Source organism: Pygocentrus nattereri, chromosome 27, assembly GCF_015220715.1.
Source record: "Pygocentrus nattereri isolate fPygNat1 chromosome 27, fPygNat1.pri, whole genome shotgun sequence".
NCBI classification, from domain to species: Eukaryota; Metazoa; Chordata; class Actinopteri; order Characiformes; family Serrasalmidae; genus Pygocentrus; species Pygocentrus nattereri.
In genome coordinates, this window is record NC_051237.1 from 17659257 (window position 1) to 17678357 (window position 19101).

Consider the following 19101-nt stretch of genomic DNA (forward strand, 5'->3'; position numbering starts at 1 on the left):
TACTTAATGTACTTCGTCACTTTTCTTATTGTAGGGAAACTGCTGAGCATCATCTTGGCTGTAGTTGGAGCACTGCTGGCAGTCATGGTCATCATTCTTGCTGTAGTTTGTGTGGTAGTGAGGTAAGTCATGGGCTTGATCTATTGCCCTGTGGATTTTGGTTCTCAACTTATGTCACGTGTAAAAACTGTACAGTATCAATTATTTCTCTTTTCTATAAAATAACACATGGTGTTATTTCAGTATGAGATTCTATGAAGCAACATTTACCATTAACCTCACACCATTATCTGTGTCAGTAAAGCATCCAAAGTCCACTTTTATAATTGTGTTACAACTGCATATCTAATTGAGTTAATTATCTGTAGGCTAGTCTTTAGCTTTGTCCTTATTAGCTCATTTAAATCTGCCACCAGAGTAGGAGGTATCATACACACAACACCTCCTAAAAAACTGCTAAGTGCTTTCTTTAGTAAAGAAAACACTCCACTCTGTTCTTCCATGGTCAGGGCCCATCAGAGCATGTATTATTTGGGTGGTGGGTCATTCTCAGCTCTGTAGTGACACTGATATGGTTGTATGTGTATGTGTGTGTTGTGCTGGTACAAGTGGATTAGACACAGCAGTGCTGCAGAAGTTGGACATTGTGTCCACTCACTGTCCACTCTATTAGACACTTCTTATTGGCCTACCTTGTAAATGTAAAGCCAGAGACTGTTGCTGCACCGTTTGTGTTGGTCATCCTCTAGTCCTTCATCAGGGGTCACAGGGTGCTGCCTACAAGATGCTGTTGGCTGGATATTTTTGGTTGGTGGACTGATCTCAGTTGAGCAGTGGCACTGCGGTGCTGAGAATGATCCGCCAGCCAAATAATACCTTCTCTCTGGTGGCAATGTGGAGGTCCTGACCATTTGAAGAACTGGGTAAAAGGGGGCTATCAAAGTACTACTATAAGATAAGTGGGACTGATAAAATGGACAGTGAGAGTAGATCCAAAGAGGTGTTCCTAATAAATTGCCCAGTGACTGTATATATCATTGGAATTGGAAAATATGAAAAAAAGGATTAAAAAAGGTAGTTTGCAACACAAATAAAAATCTGGATTCCAAGCTTTGGTAGATCACATGCAAAAACATTACTGGTAATGATTAAATGGTGGAATAACCAGATATTTTGAAATCTTACAAATTTTTAAGGCCCTTCTTGAATTTATGTTGACGTAGAGCAAGGACACCCCTAATCTGTGCAAGGCAGAGGTACTCACTGTAAAGCCTCACTGTCATGTGCACTGGTGCATCAGTATCAGTGCTTATTATGCTACATTTCAATTTTCCAAAAACTTTGCATTTCTGCGTATTCAAATCTTTATAATATTTTACGTCCTCCTTACCAACAGGAAAAAGAAGCGGCTGATCAACAGATCATCCATCTATATTCCCAAAGGGCCCGTCTCCCTCCCTGGCGATGCCAGCTTCTCAAAAAGTCGAGGGGAAAACGACTCCCCTGTCTATGCCTCTATTGATGATACCATGGTCTATGGCCATCTTTTAGCACAGGATGGCCACACAGACAGAGGGCCTGGTAATTTCAATGGCCATCAGGTTGGCACATATCGCACATTCACTAGTCCCATGGAAATATCAAGCAAAGAGAGTGGATGTGAGCTGGAGTCGATGCAAGGACCTGAGAAAGATGCTTACCGTCCTTTCCTGGACCCATCCGAGACCTTTATGCCTGCCAGACCTCGCACTCCATTGGATACGGTGGACAGCATGGGCTGGGACCGCAGAACGGTGGATAACGAATTGTATACCTTTAAGAACCCAGGTGATCCAAACCCAAACCGCTTATCTGCTGTGGAACCATTGCCTCCGCCAGAGCCTGTGGACAACTCTAGGTCTGAATCTGATGAAGCTGAGCCACAGTACGACATGCCCGACATGTAGTGCTGGATGGAGAAAAGGAGGATATAAATTGTGGAGTAAAGGTTCTGATCCAGGATTTCCTTGTACAGGTCGAGCCCTGATGGGCAAAGTGTTGTCCTGGAATTCGTGAATACCATGAAATGAAGCAGCGTTCACCTGCCTGTGCTGAACATCACTGGAAGCACACATTCAGACATGTATGTTTGCTTAATTTGTATTTTAAAGACACTTAAAAGTTAAGCAGATCTTTCTGCATCAGCAAAAGCTGCAGTGGTTCGCTGTTGATCTGGTGTTTTTAAATGCAAGTCCGCTGACTTAGATTTTATGGACTCCTCAGCTTTTTGTATATGAATAACATACAACATAATGAGAACCGAGATGGCGGATGGACACGTGGGATTTCCAAAATCATACCAACAGGATCTTAACGATGGAGAACTTTTGGTTACTTGTACATATTTAACGTCCACTAATACTTTTTTGACAAATGTCATAATCTTTGTCTGAGCCCAAAGGTTCAAATACATGGCTTTTATTTATCTTTTGAAATTCCTTGTAATGTATATTTCTCCCACCCTTTTAAGTAATAAATTTTTAGGAATTTAAGGAGCTGTATTTCACTTGGTGTTATGTTTTTGTAGATTTTGAACTCCCAATCACTGGGACAGGTTTTTGGTAGAGAATATATTGATAATGTTCATGTTAGACATGAATTTGTTGTAAAATAAACAAGCAATGTAAAGGTAGCACTCTGAAATAATCTTTATTGTACTGATCAGTAGCTGAAGAGCTAAAGGAGAAAAAAGCTTGCAGCATTTTTAGCCAGCAAGGGGACACAAGAACACATTTTTGTGAATAACAAACACCGGTGAATATTTTATAATGCAAGTCAGTTAAAGTAGAATTCCACTGATTTCTCAACAGTTTTTCATAATTAAATTATTAAGAAGTGGTTTGGTGTGGAATTGTTCACAGTGGGGGTGATGAGAACTAGACGGCTAAGGTGTCTTAATGCCTCAAAGCTCCCTGAAGAAACAGTACTGCATGAAATGGTTAGAAATATGTTCTTGCCTGGGATGTTTCACAGCAGAAGGTGGTTGATTAAAACATTTTTTTTTTAAAAATACATTTTAATCAAATACCTGTATGTCAAATGTATGTATTTACTTCATTTCTTGGATTGAAGACTTATCAACATTACATGTAAACACCCAGAAGACACCTGTAGGATCTCTAGCGGTTTTAAATAGGACATAAAATGTCTATATTTATGTTGGTGACATCACAAACCTGAGTTCCCATCATCACCACCACTATAAAGAAAATCCAGGTCTAAAAATGTATCTACTATGCACTATTCTCTACCTTTTCTCATCGAACTTTGTTTACATCTCAATCACTGAATTATGTGGGAAATTTTTGAATCCTTGGAATCCTTCTTTAATAATTTAGTAGCCATGAGGTCTGATTCTGCTTTAACCCAGAATGAAATGACCATCTCAGTTCTGCCCAAAACCTCAACAACAGGAACAGTTGGGGGAGCCCACACAATGCTGGCAAGGACGCTGCTGAGGAACGATGGAAAGTAAAGCCTAAGGGAAAGGACAGTAAGAGCTGAAGGATAATCTTCGCTTCTCAGACGATTTTGAACTCGCAGACGGAGGCTCTCTCTGCGCGGCAGCTCTCGTCAGACCACTTTCCTCCGGACAAGGCGGATAGGACGGCGCAGTTCTCAGTGCTTCCCCCATCAGGCTGCGCGGGGCGGGTCGAGGTCTCCCAGTTCTTGAAGCGCACGGCCGAGCCGGTCAGGTCCACCCACACGCCCTCAGACAGCATGTCGTTGACCCCGAGCCACACCCGAGCGTCGGTGCCCAGGCTCTCCCGCACATACTGGACGAGCTGCTCGTTCTCCAGGCTGCTGAGGGGCGCACTCAGGGTGCCGCCCTTCGCGATGCAGTCTTCACTAGCCGTGTGGTAGCTCTTCTGCTGCGACTCGGCCAGGAAACATTTGCCGTGGATCTTTTTCCCTTTCAGGCAAACTAAAGAATAAACAGAGTTAGTGTGGTCAAGGTTTATGCAGACTGTGTGGAGAACACTGTCCTGTTGAAAAGAGACCATTAGAGGCAGCAGGATTAAAACGTATAAAGGAGGAGAGGAACCACTGCTGGGAAGCTCATAACGCCCCACACGGCATGTTTGTGGAGAAACTCCTGTCCTTCAAGAAAAGGAGCCAATTAGCTCGCAGTTCATGCCACAAACACTGCTTGCCAACCAGTCAGCCCTCAGTAGTAGTGATTCCAGTGTCCTATGGGACAGTGGGGTGACTTGTGCCAGCAGGGAAGTTGTGCCACCCCCTGTTTCTAGGGAAGCATAGAAGAAATTGGTCATGAAACCACACATTTTTGAAGCATCTTTGCATATTTAAGTTCAAAAAACTGTTTTTTGCCTTTCATAGTAAAATTTCTATAATCAAGGTTTTTTGACTGTCGTGTCTGAACAGTTATAGACAAGTTTGAAAACATTTCGCACGTGTTTTAGTGCTTTGGTAAGCTACACTAGGAGTCTGTACAGCTAGCATGACGTTGGCTCAAAACTGCTGGATGAGGCATTTTTTCCAAAATGGTGGGGTTGGGATGATTTGTGCCAAAGGGCCTGGGTAAAGTTGTGCCAGTGGCACAACTCCCCCCCCTTATGAATATTTTAAACATATTACTTTATTGTAATTGTACATTGTATTCTTACATTTTATCCCTAAAACTGTGACATTCTTAATTTTAGACCAAAAATAGAAACAGACCATCATGCCACAGAGTGGAAGAGGAAGAGAGGCAGCGTTTCTACTCCTCTAGAGGACGAGGACAGAGCAGTGAAAGAGGTGGAGAAGGGGAAGTCCATTTGTCGGGTGGCGAGGCAGATGAAAATATGCAGGATGTCATTAAAACGATATGTGGAGAAGAAAAGGATAGATGGTATAAAAGAACTGGACGCGTCAATCAATGTTTTGACGAACATATGGAGAAAGAGCTGGCAGAACATATAATGGCACCAGCAGCAATGTTTCACGGTCTGAGTCCCACGAAATGCCGTGAACTGGCTTTTGAGTACACACGAAAATATGACATCGATATCCCTGCCAGCTGGAGCAGAGAGGAAAAAGCAGGTTGGGTTAAGTGTGCATTTATTAAGAAAAAGTAATAGGGAACATTAAAAATCATTTCCCCAGGAAATTATTATTCCCCTTATTTAGAGCGTATAGCTTCAGCTTGGGTAAATATGAATGTAAACTGCAATGGCTCAATAAGGGAGAAATGAAGAGATATGCTAATAATCCTAATAAACTTTTCATCTTTTCTAGGACGTGATTGGTTTATGGCCTTTAAAGCACGCCACCATTTGTCAAACTGCATTCTGTGAAGAGAACTGCAGTCAATTTGGTCTTCATTTGAATTTCATTTTGTTCTGAACATGTGTTCATGTGGCACTAGGCCTTGTTTAAGAAAATTGGCCTTGGATGTCATAAATTACCTTTAAATATAATTGCTGATTTTTTTCATTTTGAACTCAACTTCGTTCTGATGTGTTCATGAAGCGCTAGGCCTTGTTCCAGAAAACTGACCTTTGATGTGCTCATGTGGCACAATAGGCTTGTAGAAAATTGGCCTTTGGTGTTGTAAAATAACTTTAAATAAACCTTAAATGAGTAATTTTGTATTGAGTTTGTCTAGCTTTTATATAACATTACAGTTCCTCAGATCAAAATACACTGTTTTACTTCAGTAATCAATGGCACAATTTACCCCAATGTATTCTCTCTTACCCCGCAACGGATAAAGTGAAAGTGATTGATCCCAGGGATGCACCGCATCCTGAAATATATGTACATATTTCAGTTGGAAGCATTACTGACATGGCCTCGCTTTAAAGCCACTTTAAGTAAAAACTGGCACAACTCCCCCCGTTCTCCCCTGCAGCCCAAAAATGTAGAAAAAACGAACTACACAGGTAAGTTTTCTTTGCACGTTTAGTGAATACATCCTTCTAAAAATACTTCCTTTTTCTTCCCAACATTAAATGAATGTCTTGGAAAAATCATTAGAAACTCAATTCAAATACTGTATTTGCTTGCAGTACAGAGCCTGCATGTCACATGAGTCTGTCCCAAATGCACATGTTTACACTAAGCATCATCAAGGTCTTATGCCTTATAAGTCAGCACATAGCAATAATGCTGTGATGATATTACAGCTACTGAGCACCGATTGGTTGGCTGAGTAAAGCAGTTTACATTCACTGCTGTCATACTGCATATATAAGGCACTATTACAAAGTCCTGTAACTAGAATTTTAGTATTAAAGGTTAAGAAAATGTTAAGAAAATGAGTGCATTTCTCTCTTATTGAGGCTTGTTATTTCGGCGATGCTTCTATCCAGTCGCCTGGCCATAACAGTTTAGCCATTGTTAGAGTCACTCAGGTCTTCACGCCTGCAAATTTCTCCGGCATCCAACACAACCACTACGAAATCTGACATCACTTACTGTCTAATATTTTCCAGACCTTAACATCATAATCAGCATTATTCACTTTATCTGGGAATAGTGGTTATAAGGTTTTGGCTCATCTGTGCATATAGAGAAAAGTGGGAAGTAGTATTTATGAATCCAACTGCACTGTTGTCATAAATGATAATGACTTAAAAGGGGGAATACAAATGTCAATAGCAGACAAAACATTCGTTAACATCAGAATTTTGGAAACAATAGAGCAAAATGACTAGACTGTCTAGTCTAGTTTTCTTTTTTGATTGACTGATGGCTCGACTGCTCAGCCTGTTTTCAGCCCTGGAGAATTGGAAAGGACACAGAAAGCATATCTCTTAAGAAAATCACATTAGGTGTATTTCTAACCTGTTTGTAGAGCTTGCCTCTCCTTCAACAGGTTCATGTCTGCTACTATATCATTGATTTGCTTCTGTAGCTCCTCTATGGCAGTATTGCTTTGAACGTCTGAGGCCAAGAGAGAGAGAGAGACAGAGAGAGAGAGAAACAGAGAGACAGAGAGAGAGACAGAGAGAGAGAGAGAGAAACAGAGATAGAGAGAGAGACAGAGAGAGAGAGAGAGAGAGAGAATGGTGGTTTAGAGTATAGCCTCCAAAAGAAGACCGCAAAAACATCCTGTATCTCAGTGTTTATGCTATTCCAGCTAAAACTGGTTGAGGTGTGGACAGATCATTCTGGGTCATTCTGCAAAAATCCATGAATCAGTTAATCCAATATGAATTAATCTAATGCTCATAATAATACACAATACAATAGCTTATTTATTCTGGACATTAGCAACCTGTCAACTTTGAGATGCACCAAAGAATTCCTGTAAATGCTCAAAAATGACTTGGAATATAATCCCTTTACATTAACTTACATTCAAAGTCAAACCTGTTGCTTTCTCCTGTAAAGCTACAGTAAACTTACCATTTGAGATGTTTTAAAATTTTGGACTATGACAACACACTTAATTCATTTTAAAGCAAACCTTCAAAAAAATTAGAAACGCATGGATACCTCATGAATTATTTTTGAGAAAAAATGCATCTCATCCAACGATGAGACGCACAGAAGAATTTATCAGATGGGCTTGTGTAAGAATCTCATAACATAATTAGCCAATTGATTGCATTAAAAAGCTGAAATATTCTATAGTAATTCACAGGGCATACAAAAGCACTTTTCCCTACCCTTTTTAAGTTGGGGCTTCTTCCTGGGTGTGCTTTGCTGGTCTGATCCCTGGATGAGGAGCATTCCAATCAGGAGACACGCAACTCTGAGCTCCATGCTGAAGGCTTTGCAGAGAGTGACTGTCTTCAGAGAGTGTGTGGTAGTGAAACTGCCACTTTCTGCGAGGGAAAGGGGATTTATGCTTCTCTGTTGAGCTCTGGGAGGAAAACTGTAATAAAAACCTGCTCCTGCCTCAGAAGTCTGGAGGCGTGGTGCTCATCCACAGATTTGCACACACGCTCATACAGAATTCGCCATACACAACAATATATCTCCAGCTCTCCTTCACCGATCATCCACATTTCACCCATTCACATCTCTCACTCATCCACATAACAACACTGTGCAGAAGTCAGACACATCCCTAGATCCAATTTCCAGTGAAAACCACCTTATGTACAAGTTATTTGATACTTCTGAAAACAGTAGATATGAGATAATCCACTTGCATAAGGAAGCAGAAAGCCAACGAAAAATAAGTAAAAATGAGTTTCTAAAACTGGAGATCAAATATATATATATATATATATACAACTGAACGCTATGGGTCTAAAAGGATGTGTAGCTGTCAAGAAGCTGTTGCAGAGAAAAAGAAAAAGGACGAAAAAAGATGAAATGCAAATCAGACGAAGAAGTTGCTGGTGATCTCAGAACAATGGCCTGACCTGCCCAGAATCCAGAGCTCAACATCAATGAATAGGTTTGGGTTACTTGCATTGTGAGAAGACGAAAATGCAACCAACTTCGAAGACTGAGGTGTGGAAGGATATCTCTGTGGATTTCTTTGAAAAACAGAAAGTAAGTCTCCTGAAAATGGAAGTGGACATAAAGGTAAAGGTGGACACACCAAATGCTGGAAAATATGATGTCATTTTTTGTTAAATATGTATTGAGATTTTTTCTTCTGTGGGTGAAAAATAACTTGCATGTAAAAGCCATTTTGCATGGAAATCAAAGTCAAGGTGGTCTGTACCGTTGGTACAGGACTGTGTACAAAGATTAAAATATGCTATTGCTCGTTCTTTGATTTTTGGCATAAGATGCATGAATATTTTTATATATTGGAAAGTTTGTAGTCTAGAAAAAAACTCATTTCAATAAATAGCCTGCAAGAATGCTAAGTAACCAACCAGCCCTTGTCACCCAAGCACTCCCACCAATGTGACAGACCTAAGCGCTGTCAAAGCTCCCTACAACCCTTCTCTGCCAGTGACCTGTCTCTTTTACTAAGAGATCCATGGGCTGCTGAGCAGTGACGGCGTTTATTTTGGAGCCGTCCTGTCCTGAGCAGGACCGAAGGAACTGTGGCTCAGGTCCAGGCCTTCAGCTGCTGCCTCGGGCTGGAGCCTCTTCAGATGACACGTGGCAGGGGAGAGGCCTGAGACGCCCATCAGCCCTGACAATGAGACACACTCTCCACTGTCTTTCTTTCAGAGCTAAAGTGCTATTGTGGTTAACCAGTTAGCAGGACTTGAGCTGCATAATGACTCTTGGCTTCCACTAGTTTTTCTTACTTGGTAATATTACAATTTCAGAGTATTCCTCTAAAGGAAGACCTTGAAAAATTAAAAACAGACAAAAATGTTTCATAAATACAGTCATTGTACCATCTAAAAGTCTGAATTGTATTTGTACTGTTGTTCATTTTTATAGTCAACAGTATGTTAGAAACCATATATTTCAATTATTTAAGATTACTTAACAACTTGATGTAGTTGTGTGATTGAGGGAGAAACTATAAATTACTATTTTTTGCCATTGTTTTCCCTTAAAATCACTCTGAACCAGAACTCGTAAATTCTTCTTCCATACCACAACCTGTTTCCAAGTGAAGCAGGGTTTCAGGGAGGACCTCTGAGCTCGCTGAGCCATTTCACTCAATAATAATAATAAATGAAACATGATTTTTCAGCTAATATTATTTTCCTCACCTTCAGAAATACATGGTGTAAAGAAAAATCAGAAGCAGGCACATCTTTTTACATTTTAATGGATGATTACAGTAAAAATATTTGAACTGACTTTTAAAAGTTATGGTACGCTAAGTCATGCTTAAATGTAACCAGGGACATGAACTAACAAAATAAAAAACGAGCCATTCAGACCTTCCTTTACATTTTTATCTCTTAATGGAGGTGGTATTTAGTATAAATTAAGCAGCAACAAATTTATTGTAAATATACTGCATTTTGTTTTACATTCTGCCAGAAGTGGAAGAAATGAATACATGCACCATTCACAGACACTAATTTCCTGAGCTCAGAAATTAACACACCACTGGAAAGATTCTTGTGTCTGCTCGGAAAAACACTGGAACCACCCATTCACACCACGCCACCACTTTCAGCTGTTTTGGTAAGACACTGGCTCTTCTACCATTCAACAAAGCACATGATTCCAGAGTAGCACTAATCTACCGAGCAGTGTACTCCGTTTGACAACACTGAAACTGGAAACTGTAAATGGATAAATCCTCTTTCCAAAACTCAGTTTAAAACACTGAAATTGCTGCCACTCTGTCCCTCTGCTTTCAAAGTCATTGGGGGACAAAAAAAATTGTTACGTAATATAAAAAGAAGTGGAAAAACTTGTGGAAGAACATTTTATTTCCTCCTGCCAGAGGACACTGAATGGTGTTTTGTTGATGTCAAAATCAAAACCACATTAACCACATTGAAAGAGAAAAGGCTAAAGTTTATTTGGTGTTTAAAATAGTAAAAAAAAAAAAGAAAAAGAAGGAAAAACAGGTACAAAAAGGAGGGGAGCTGATACTATGCCAGGAAGCCTACTTTCTGTCTTTTCTTGCCAAGACTCTCCTCTTTCTGCAGCAGCTCCATGAGAGGCGCATGAAGAGCTTTTCCTACTCGCTTCCCCGTCTGAAGAAACACATAAGAAAAAAAAACAATGGCCGTGACTGGAACACTTTCAAACGTGTTACAAACGTCTTTAAGTTTTCCGTTGTGAAAGGTCACTCAGATTCTCTTTCGTCCATTTATTAAACTGTCAGTCATGCCGTGCCAAAATTTCATAGTGAAGGGACCAATGAAAATCAAACAAACAATATTTCTTCAATTATGTCTACTAAAAGTTAAGCATGTTTTTCCTTCTCTTGTAAAGATTCCTTTTTGAAGATATGAGGGTTCGTGTTCCAACAGCAATGATAGGCAAGTCTATCTGAGCTTAAAGCTGTAAGATTTTTTATTGAAATTACTGAAAAAGAAAGAAAGCAACCTAAAATATGATGTGCTTGTGCTGTGGTGAGTTAGAGGTTTTGGGTCACCCAACACTAAATGCTCTAAATGTTGGGTCAGATTTCAAGGGAGTTTTTTGGAACGCGTCATGTGCCTTTATATACCAATATGACATGCACAGGCTCAAAAAGACTCTTTAAATACTCTTGCAGTCAGATTCATCCGCTCACCGAAGGGGTCGAGTCAACGGCATTACAGAACGTTCTTCCGCCTGTTGCACGTAATGACGCTTTTCCACTAGAGAGGTCTTCAAACCCCCGAATCTTACATAGTATAGCTTTAACAACTCAACACAGTTGTAGGCACACATGTGATGATTAAGGTTCTGCACAATTCTATGTGATTAAGTGTAAGCTCCCATTACTCGTTAGTCTAAGCAAGTCTCGTATAACCAGAGTAAAACTAAAGAAGCTGTGGATAATGACTGCAGTCAGGTCAGATCAGCGTTCAGCACATGTGAGGTGATCTACCTGTCAACATCAGTGATGACCCACATTTTCAAACAAGGATTCTATAATTGCAAACAATTTTCATGTTTGTTTGAACATAGTCATATGAAAAAGTTTGAATACTGATCAAATTACACTTTTTTTAAAAAGTGAAAATATGTGCACATCTTCTACACAGAACTTCTATTCTGCACATTTTAGTATAGGACAAAATAAAACTTGTAATAACTGTGTTAACATGGGCCACAAGTGTTTTACTTTTTATGTGAAAATGCGTGTGAAACGTACACAAGACAGTTCTCTGTAGAGGACGTCTTAACTTAGATGAACAAAAACGTCACTTGACCTGGAAAGTGAGTTTGTATGTTTGCTGACCTCTGTCATCTCAAAGATGCTGTCCGGGTCCAGACTGCCCCGTCCCAGCTTCCGCACGCAAGTGACCATTCCTTTGTGAGTGACTGAGATCAGTAAACTGGCCACAGAACAGGCCTTCTCCTGCAGAGTGGCGTCCACTACATGCCTGTGGGCAATCTGTGGAGTACATTCAACCACAAAATTCGCACTGTGCAAGCTATTTTGAACAACCATAAAGCCATAAAGAACTGACAAACACCAAGTGATGCTGCAGGTGTACCTTGCACAGGGTTACAATGCAGGGAACGTTCTCCACATTGAGACGCATGCAGTCATAAGGGTCATCGGATAGCTCAATCTCCTTTACTCCTTCCTCATCTTCTGATATGTGCACTTTGGGAATCCTGTTTGGACAACAACATAAACCATTTTGCAGAATCTGTATCCATGAAGGGATCTTTCAAACCATACAGAGATCCCAAAAAAAGATTCAGGTGATGCTCTACACATTACAGGGTTAAACCTGCACAAACTTATTTCACAAGACGATTTTGAGCGAATACAAAAATCTAACCTTCAAATCACATTTTAGACACTTTCATATACGGTCCTAGATCAGATAAACGTGGTCCAAAGGTCTGAGACAATTTTGAAATCTTGGATTTTTTTACATTTAAACTTGGAAATGACCAACAAAAAGTTTTAAATTTCTAAAAATATCAAAATAAACAATAAAGGAAAAAAAAGACAAAATATTCAATATTTTACACTACTAGATCACTACTCTAGTAAATATCAAGGGGAATTCCATGAATCACTCAAACACTCAGATTAACTAAATGGTTAAGATGTAACTAAAGTCACTGAGGACGGTCTGATGTGCAAAGCTCTATTCTAGAAAAATCAGTGAGGATTGTTCACATTGGTGACAACAGGAGTCAGACTCGGGAAGATTTAATACTTACAGAAAGCTATGACATAAACTTAGAAAAGCACTGCCTAACATCGTTTTAGAGACATTGTTTCACGATAGCTTTGAAACAAGATGTTGGTTTAAAACATATTTTAAAAAATACATTCATGGTGGAGGGGTACACATAGGGTGGTGAGAGGCAAAGTAGTCCCCATATTCCATATTTTCCATTATTTATTTTTCCATATTTACCATTATTGACAGGTTCACTGGCTACTAAAAAAAATAAATACAATATTAACACATTTTATTTGTGTTGTGGACATTCTATCACCATCATTGCCAAGAAATTTGAAATGGTATGTTTCTCTAAAATCAAGACCTCACATCAAAAACTCTGGATGACACTGTTTGTGACTGATTTATCCTCTTTAAGGACTTTGTACACAAAGGCAGTTATTCCTTCCATTGAAGCAATGATTCTTGGTCAATTTGTTGTACTATTCAGAGGCTTTTGCACAAACTTGTGGAGCCCATGCCAGCTCATGCTGTCATTGCTACAAATATTAAGACATTCTTAAATGCAAGTACTTTAAATATTCTTCTTCTGTTTTGTTATAGTGGAAAAATAACATCTGATTAGAAAAGAAGAAAGAACAGACAGATTACTGTGCAGCATGGCAGCAGCTGCAAATTTAATGATAAAAGGTGAGCATGTTACTGATGAACCTTTCAGGACAGTGGTGTGTTTACACAGATTTGGCTTATTTACAAATTCAAATGGAAACAATGGAACCAGGAATATTGGATTTGAGCATAAAAATCTGAATTGAGTAATAAACCTTGTAAGGTGAGCATTGCCTGTATTTATCACAGGCAGTCTGCTTACCGTGTGTTAAAGAGAGCAGCTTTTATGGCAATGGACATCGCATCAAACAGGTTTCCATCACACTGCAGGAGCTGGAACACAAATAGACAACATGCTGACATGGGCTGGAAAATCCAGAGGCACAATTCCAGTTGGAAAAAAAAAACAAAAGACAACAAAGCCATCTCCGTCTCCAGCCCCAAACCCTCCAACCCCCAAACATCTGGACAGCTTATTTTATTTATAATCAGGCTACTGAGAGGCACACCATAGCAATGGCATCAGTATGGCATTTTATTAGTTCAGTCATAAAGTGAAATAGTACTACATGTTAACAATGTGCTCTAAGTAGCTGATTTCAATTACTGTACCTACTGTATAGGTACTTTATGATACTGCACTTCTTAACTTTCTAATCTTTTTAAACACGCCAGTTTTACGAAACTACATATATACCTTAATAGTGAAATCTTCTGCATTTCACACCACTACATTTGTTTCAACAGCGTCCAGCAAAGGCACAATACGCAAGTGCTGGCTTCAAATATACTTCATATACACTTTTTTTCTTTATCACTGCCATTTCCTAAGGCTTCAAACTTGGAGTTGTACTTATGACAGCAAGAAACCTAAAGCTGTATTGTCGCAGCTAATGTTTCTCACCAGCACATCCACATACAGGACCCAGCAGTGCTCTCCAGGGCAGATGCAGAGGCTGCGCAGGTCCAGGCTGTGTCTGTTATTGAAAACTTTGTACAGTGTGTTACTCAGCTCCACACCCAGCTCCTCACCCCCACGCCCTTCAAACTCAGGCGTGGCATTTGCTGAGCTAATAAAACAGACAAGGGACACGGACATGAAAACTCATGAGCAATGAAAAAATGTTAGTGACTTTAACATGAAACCCCTGGTGCACACTGAGACTAATATCATCTGCCTAATTAGTAATTTAGTTAGTGCAACAACTTTGCAGATGCAAGCAACGTGTAGATATTGGAATATTTTCTATGTATTTTCTGCTAATTATGTGTTAAAATCTATTGCTTACTATGTTCTTTAAAGGCCAAATATTTATTATAAACAGAGGCATTTTAAAAACTTTGCCCATCATTTGTTCTTTACTGATTCCACTAGACCCTGCGATGGACTGACCTACCTTTCGCCTAATGACTGCTGGGATAGGCTCCAGCACCTTCCGCAACCCTGAGGGAGAAGCGGCTTAGAAAATGTGTGGTGTGTGTGGCTCCACTAGATGTAGTGTTTGGACCCCAAAATCACTGAATCACTGTATTCTACATTCATTTTATACGCACACTAAATGGAAGCTGATTCTCTTGGTTGCTAACAACAGTAATTTATAATAATTTTAATGTGACCTTTTTGCCCACAGTTTGAAAGCTAATGGAGAAAGAAATCAGAATATGTGGAAATGAAACAGAACTGCTCACAAAACTTGGCTCTTTGTGCAAGTTTCAGTAAACCAATCTTAGTTCAGATTGGCCTATAGAAATTACATACTACATCTCTGAGTTGTCCGAATAATTACCATAAACTGCTGCTGAGCTGTGTTTCATGGGGAGAGGAGGTATCCCCCCCCCCCTCATAATTTAAAAATTAAAAACATAGCAAATCTACACAATACAAGTAAAAGGCATGTTCATTAATGAAAACATTAAATATCAAAAGCCAACATTTTCATGTACAGGGAGTAAAAGGGCAAAGGAGTTCAGAAAGCAGTGACACAGGACTTCCTTTACATAGACAAAGCCCTGGAATTCCCTCTTAGTGTATTTCAGAAGAATATATGTTGATGAGAAAAGTTTTGGGCGTGAAGACCATACACAGAAGTCAACAGGTACAGTCTCCCTTAAACTGCAGGCCCAGATAGCTACATAATCCTTATAACTACATAACTGACAGATGTCATAGCAGTTCCTGAATTTTTATAGTGGTTCTTAAAAGAAAATACTGTAGTTACTGAATAATTGATGGCTATTACTAGAAAGCATAATAATCTATTAATAACCTAACTTGGTGTAAGAGCATCAGTTTCATAATATGCTTACCAGTCAACGAAGAACTCCAGGTAACCCTCATCTGGCACCATAGGCCGCGGCTTCCCTATCTCAGCCTTTATTCCTACAAGGATGTCTGTGTGTCCCTGTTAGACATTCAAAACCAAATCCTTTATGATGGCATCAGGTAGAAATTCAGTGACCACTTTATTAGGTACAGCTCCTTTCATTTTGGATATCGCACACCAAAATCACGCCTTCCATCACATGCTTTATACATGTATTTTACTTTTATAACATTGTACTTAAATGTCTGAATTCATAAAATATGCCTTCCTACTAGAGTGCCAAAGAAAAAGTGTTGATTACAAACGATAATTGGCATTAAAAACGACAGCCGCCTGTCAGGTAGCTCTGTAGAGTAGGGTTATCTAAGCAAATAGTCACCGACTGTATGTGAACATCAGTCACAGGAACATTAGACTGAATCCTTTGTGTCCTGTGGTCAGTGACACAGCTACACCCAGGCTCACATATACTTCCAAAGGGAGTTTTACCAGGCTGACTTTGGCAGAGCCATCAGTGTTGGACACCACATCCGTCTCAATCTCCATATGTCTGTAGTCCTCACATCCACGCCCATCCACTCTTAAGTCATCCTGTCTCAAAAACAATGTCAAAATGCAGCACATGGGTAATTTAACATAACAATAACAACTGAGCTACTAATAACTCTTAGATCAGGGGTCTCAAACTCGCGGCCCGCGGGCCAACTGCGGCCCTCGGGACGATAGTTTGTGGCCCCGCCTTAATATGAAAGTTTAATGTTAGCGCGGCCCGCGAGTTTGATATGATTGGCACTTTTCAGTGTTGTGTGCGGAGCTGAACGAACCTACCAATCACGGTGGGATATATTCAGGGTACGATTTGCCGGTGGGGATGGTGGGGACTTTCCCCCCCTCTGGTTTACACGTCCCACCCTCTGCTGAATTATTTTTATCCTCCTATGATCTGTGCATCAGCGCTTGTATAGCCGGGTCAGCGTCTCAGCTCCATGCACAGCGCTGTGTGCGCGTATTCAGACAGGAACAGGTTAAACCGCTGAGGTGTGTTGCTGTGGGCGTGTCTGTACCTGCTGAATGTAACCGCCGTGAAACAACCAGGAAACTTTTTATTTCTCTGATTAATAACAGCTTTATCGAGGCCGGCGCTCTCTCTCTCTGCTGTTACTCTATGTCTCTCTACCAAAGCGCTCTCTCTCTCTCTCTCTCTCTCTCTCTCTCAAATAAAACTTTCGGCCCGAATTCAATTTTCCCTCTATTGATGTAAACAACGTGAAGTGAGGAGAGAGAGACGGGCGGCGGCTCCTTCCCGACCCAGGGCTTCTCTCTCCCTCCGATCCGCCAGAATAGAGAAGCACCGTCTCGGTGTTCCGAGTTCCTCAAAATAGGATCTATATCATGAATTAAAATTGTATTTTTAAAATGATATTTTATTTAAAAACTATATTTTTTTATTTTTTAAGTTCACGTTCTAACTTAAACTGTGGTGTTTTTCACAAATTTAACAATTAAAAAAAAAAAAAAAGAACTGTTAATACAGACATTTGAATCTGAATAATAATAATTACATTTCTCTAGTCAGCAACTATATGTGGTTTCTTCAGTGTTCTATATCTGCTGTATTATTATTATTATTTTCATTTTATTTATTTATTACTTTTTCTTATTTTCTTATGAATTGTTAATTTATTTATTTTTTCATCTTATTTTGTGTTAAAAAATAAAAATAAAGACATTTGATAACATTGGAATGTTTTTGTAAGAGCTTTTCTTGTGGAAAACCTGATGAGGCCCAGCCTCACCCAGACTCTACCTCCAGCGGCCCCCGGGTAAATTGAGTTTGAGACCCCTGTCTTAGATTGTTATACTAAAAAGCATGAGTGAGTGCAAATATCAATGAGTCAATGACTGCAAATGTCAACTTTTAGAGAGTCCGTGTGGACTGGATGTGGAGTCACTACCCTAAACTGGCCACCTCACTCAGGGCTATTGCATTAGGGATAGCATTAATAGAGTACTGGAGAATAAATTTTAAAAAGCCTATCTGTAGACCTGGAATAGGTACTGAGCTGATGAAGACTGTGTTAGAGGAAAATCCAACATTTTCAAAATTTCTGAATAATGAAATCCCTGAGATGTAAACAGAGTCATTCAGAGTGGTTTGATGTGAAACAGTTCACTGCAGAGACTCTTGCAGACTCTAATTTCTTTACAGTGGTGGTGATAGGAACCAGGGGTCTCGATGTCTACAATACAAAAACAGCCTTTTTATTTACTGTTTAAAACCACCAGCGAACCTATATGTGTCTCGTGCGTTTTTATATGTGATGTTGATGAGGATAAAATAGCAAATCTGAAAAAATTATTTTTCTTTGGAGACCAATTGGATTCTATTAAAACTGATTAAAATACATTATAAGGCAAAACTATAATCATGAAACGTGTCAGACAACAGGCAGCGTATATCTAACCCAATTGTAAACAGTTCTGACTAGGTAAAAAGCATATCTGGGGCAGTCATGGGCTGGAGGTACCAGCCTCGTGACCGGAAGGTTGCTGGTTTGATCCCCAGAGCCGACAGTCCATGACTGAGGTGTCCTTGAGGAAGACACCTAACCCCCAACTGCTCCCTGGGCGCTGCGGATTGGGCTGCCCACCACTCTGGGCAAGTGTACTCACTGCCCCCTAGTGTGTGTGTGCTCACTAGTGTGTATGTGGTGTTTCACTTCACAGATGGGTTAAATGTGGAGGTGAAATTTCCCCGTTGTGGGACTAATAAGGGTCTCAATCACTTAAGTCACCAAGCTTCTCTAGTATGGAGCATGTCACACCAAACCACTCAGACTTTGTTGACAGCTCAACCATCTAACTATGTGGGGTTTTTTTCTGGAAAAATGATTGGACTTCCCCCTTTAAGAGGTAACTTTTCAAAGATCACTGTAACATCACTGACAGTCCAGAGTTTAGCAGTAAGTCTGCTCCAGTGCTCCTTAATTCAGCCTCAGAGACAGTAAGTCCAGATTTCTGCTCTGGCCAAGCTCCAAACGCCCTGAACACCTGAGCTGGGATAAAGCACACATGCAGTAGTTCAGGTGGCCTCGACATTGCCGTGTGTTATACGTGTGTTATACATGTTCTGTTACACTACAGTGAAGACTGCGGTCACTAGCGAGAAATGAGCCAAGATCCACATGGCAGCGCTGCTGTTTACGCTGCTAGCGCCTGTTAGCCAAGCTAGCTAACTTACCAATACACCCTCATGAGGGGTTTCACTCACAGTCGGGAGCAGTAAAGCACACGGCACGCATGTGTGGAACGTCTTCCTTCTCACTCACCCTCACTCCGTGCATGACATACACCTTCTCAGCTTCGCTCACTTGTACAGTCGCCATGTTTCGCACAAAGCATGGACCCAAGAAACGACGCGCACGAGGGCATCATCAGCGGGCGCCGAGAGGGCGGAGCCTGGTCGTTTTTGCACCAATAACAGA

At 40.2% G+C, this 19101-nt stretch overlaps 3 protein-coding genes across 4 annotated transcripts in view; 1 reads left to right on the forward strand and 2 right to left on the reverse strand.

Moving 5' to 3' along the window:
- The window catches only part of cdcp1b (CUB domain containing protein 1b), a 17030-nt gene extending 14359 nt beyond the window's left edge, over positions 1–2671 (forward strand). Inside the window, exons 10-11 of the mRNA XM_037535314.1 lie at positions 35–122; positions 1397–2671. Of these exons, the coding sequence (XP_037391211.1) occupies positions 35–122; positions 1397–1946 (638 nt within the window). The 3' untranslated portion in view covers positions 1947–2671. The remainder of the gene's footprint in view (positions 1–34; positions 123–1396) is intronic.
- Positions 2672–7925, reverse strand: clec3bb (C-type lectin domain family 3, member Bb). The gene is made up of 3 exons (XM_017718971.2): positions 7659–7925; positions 6832–6930; positions 2672–3964 (listed from the first exon to the last, which is right to left on the reverse strand). Exons 1-3 carry the CDS (start codon positions 7753–7755, stop codon positions 3561–3563), a joined length of 600 nt encoding a protein of 199 aa, XP_017574460.1. The 5' UTR covers positions 7756–7925; the 3' UTR covers positions 2672–3560.
- A 2446-nt stretch (positions 7926–10371) lies between these two features.
- On the reverse strand, positions 10372–19079 carry exosc7 (exosome component 7). 2 transcript variants are annotated; one of them, XM_017718967.2, is made up of 8 exons: positions 18946–19079; positions 16106–16207; positions 15600–15694; positions 14197–14362; positions 13555–13625; positions 12033–12156; positions 11774–11929; positions 10372–10574 (listed from the first exon to the last, which is right to left on the reverse strand). In XM_017718967.2, the coding sequence occupies exons 1-8, from the start codon at positions 19000–19002 to the stop codon at positions 10470–10472; spliced, it is 876 nt and encodes a 291-aa protein (XP_017574456.1). In that variant the 5' UTR covers positions 19003–19079; the 3' UTR covers positions 10372–10469. The 2 variants fall into 2 exon arrangements, with proteins under 2 accessions (XP_017574456.1, XP_037391089.1); XM_037535192.1 differs by having other exon boundaries at positions 18858–18993.
- Positions 19080–19101: the final 22 nt, after the last annotated feature.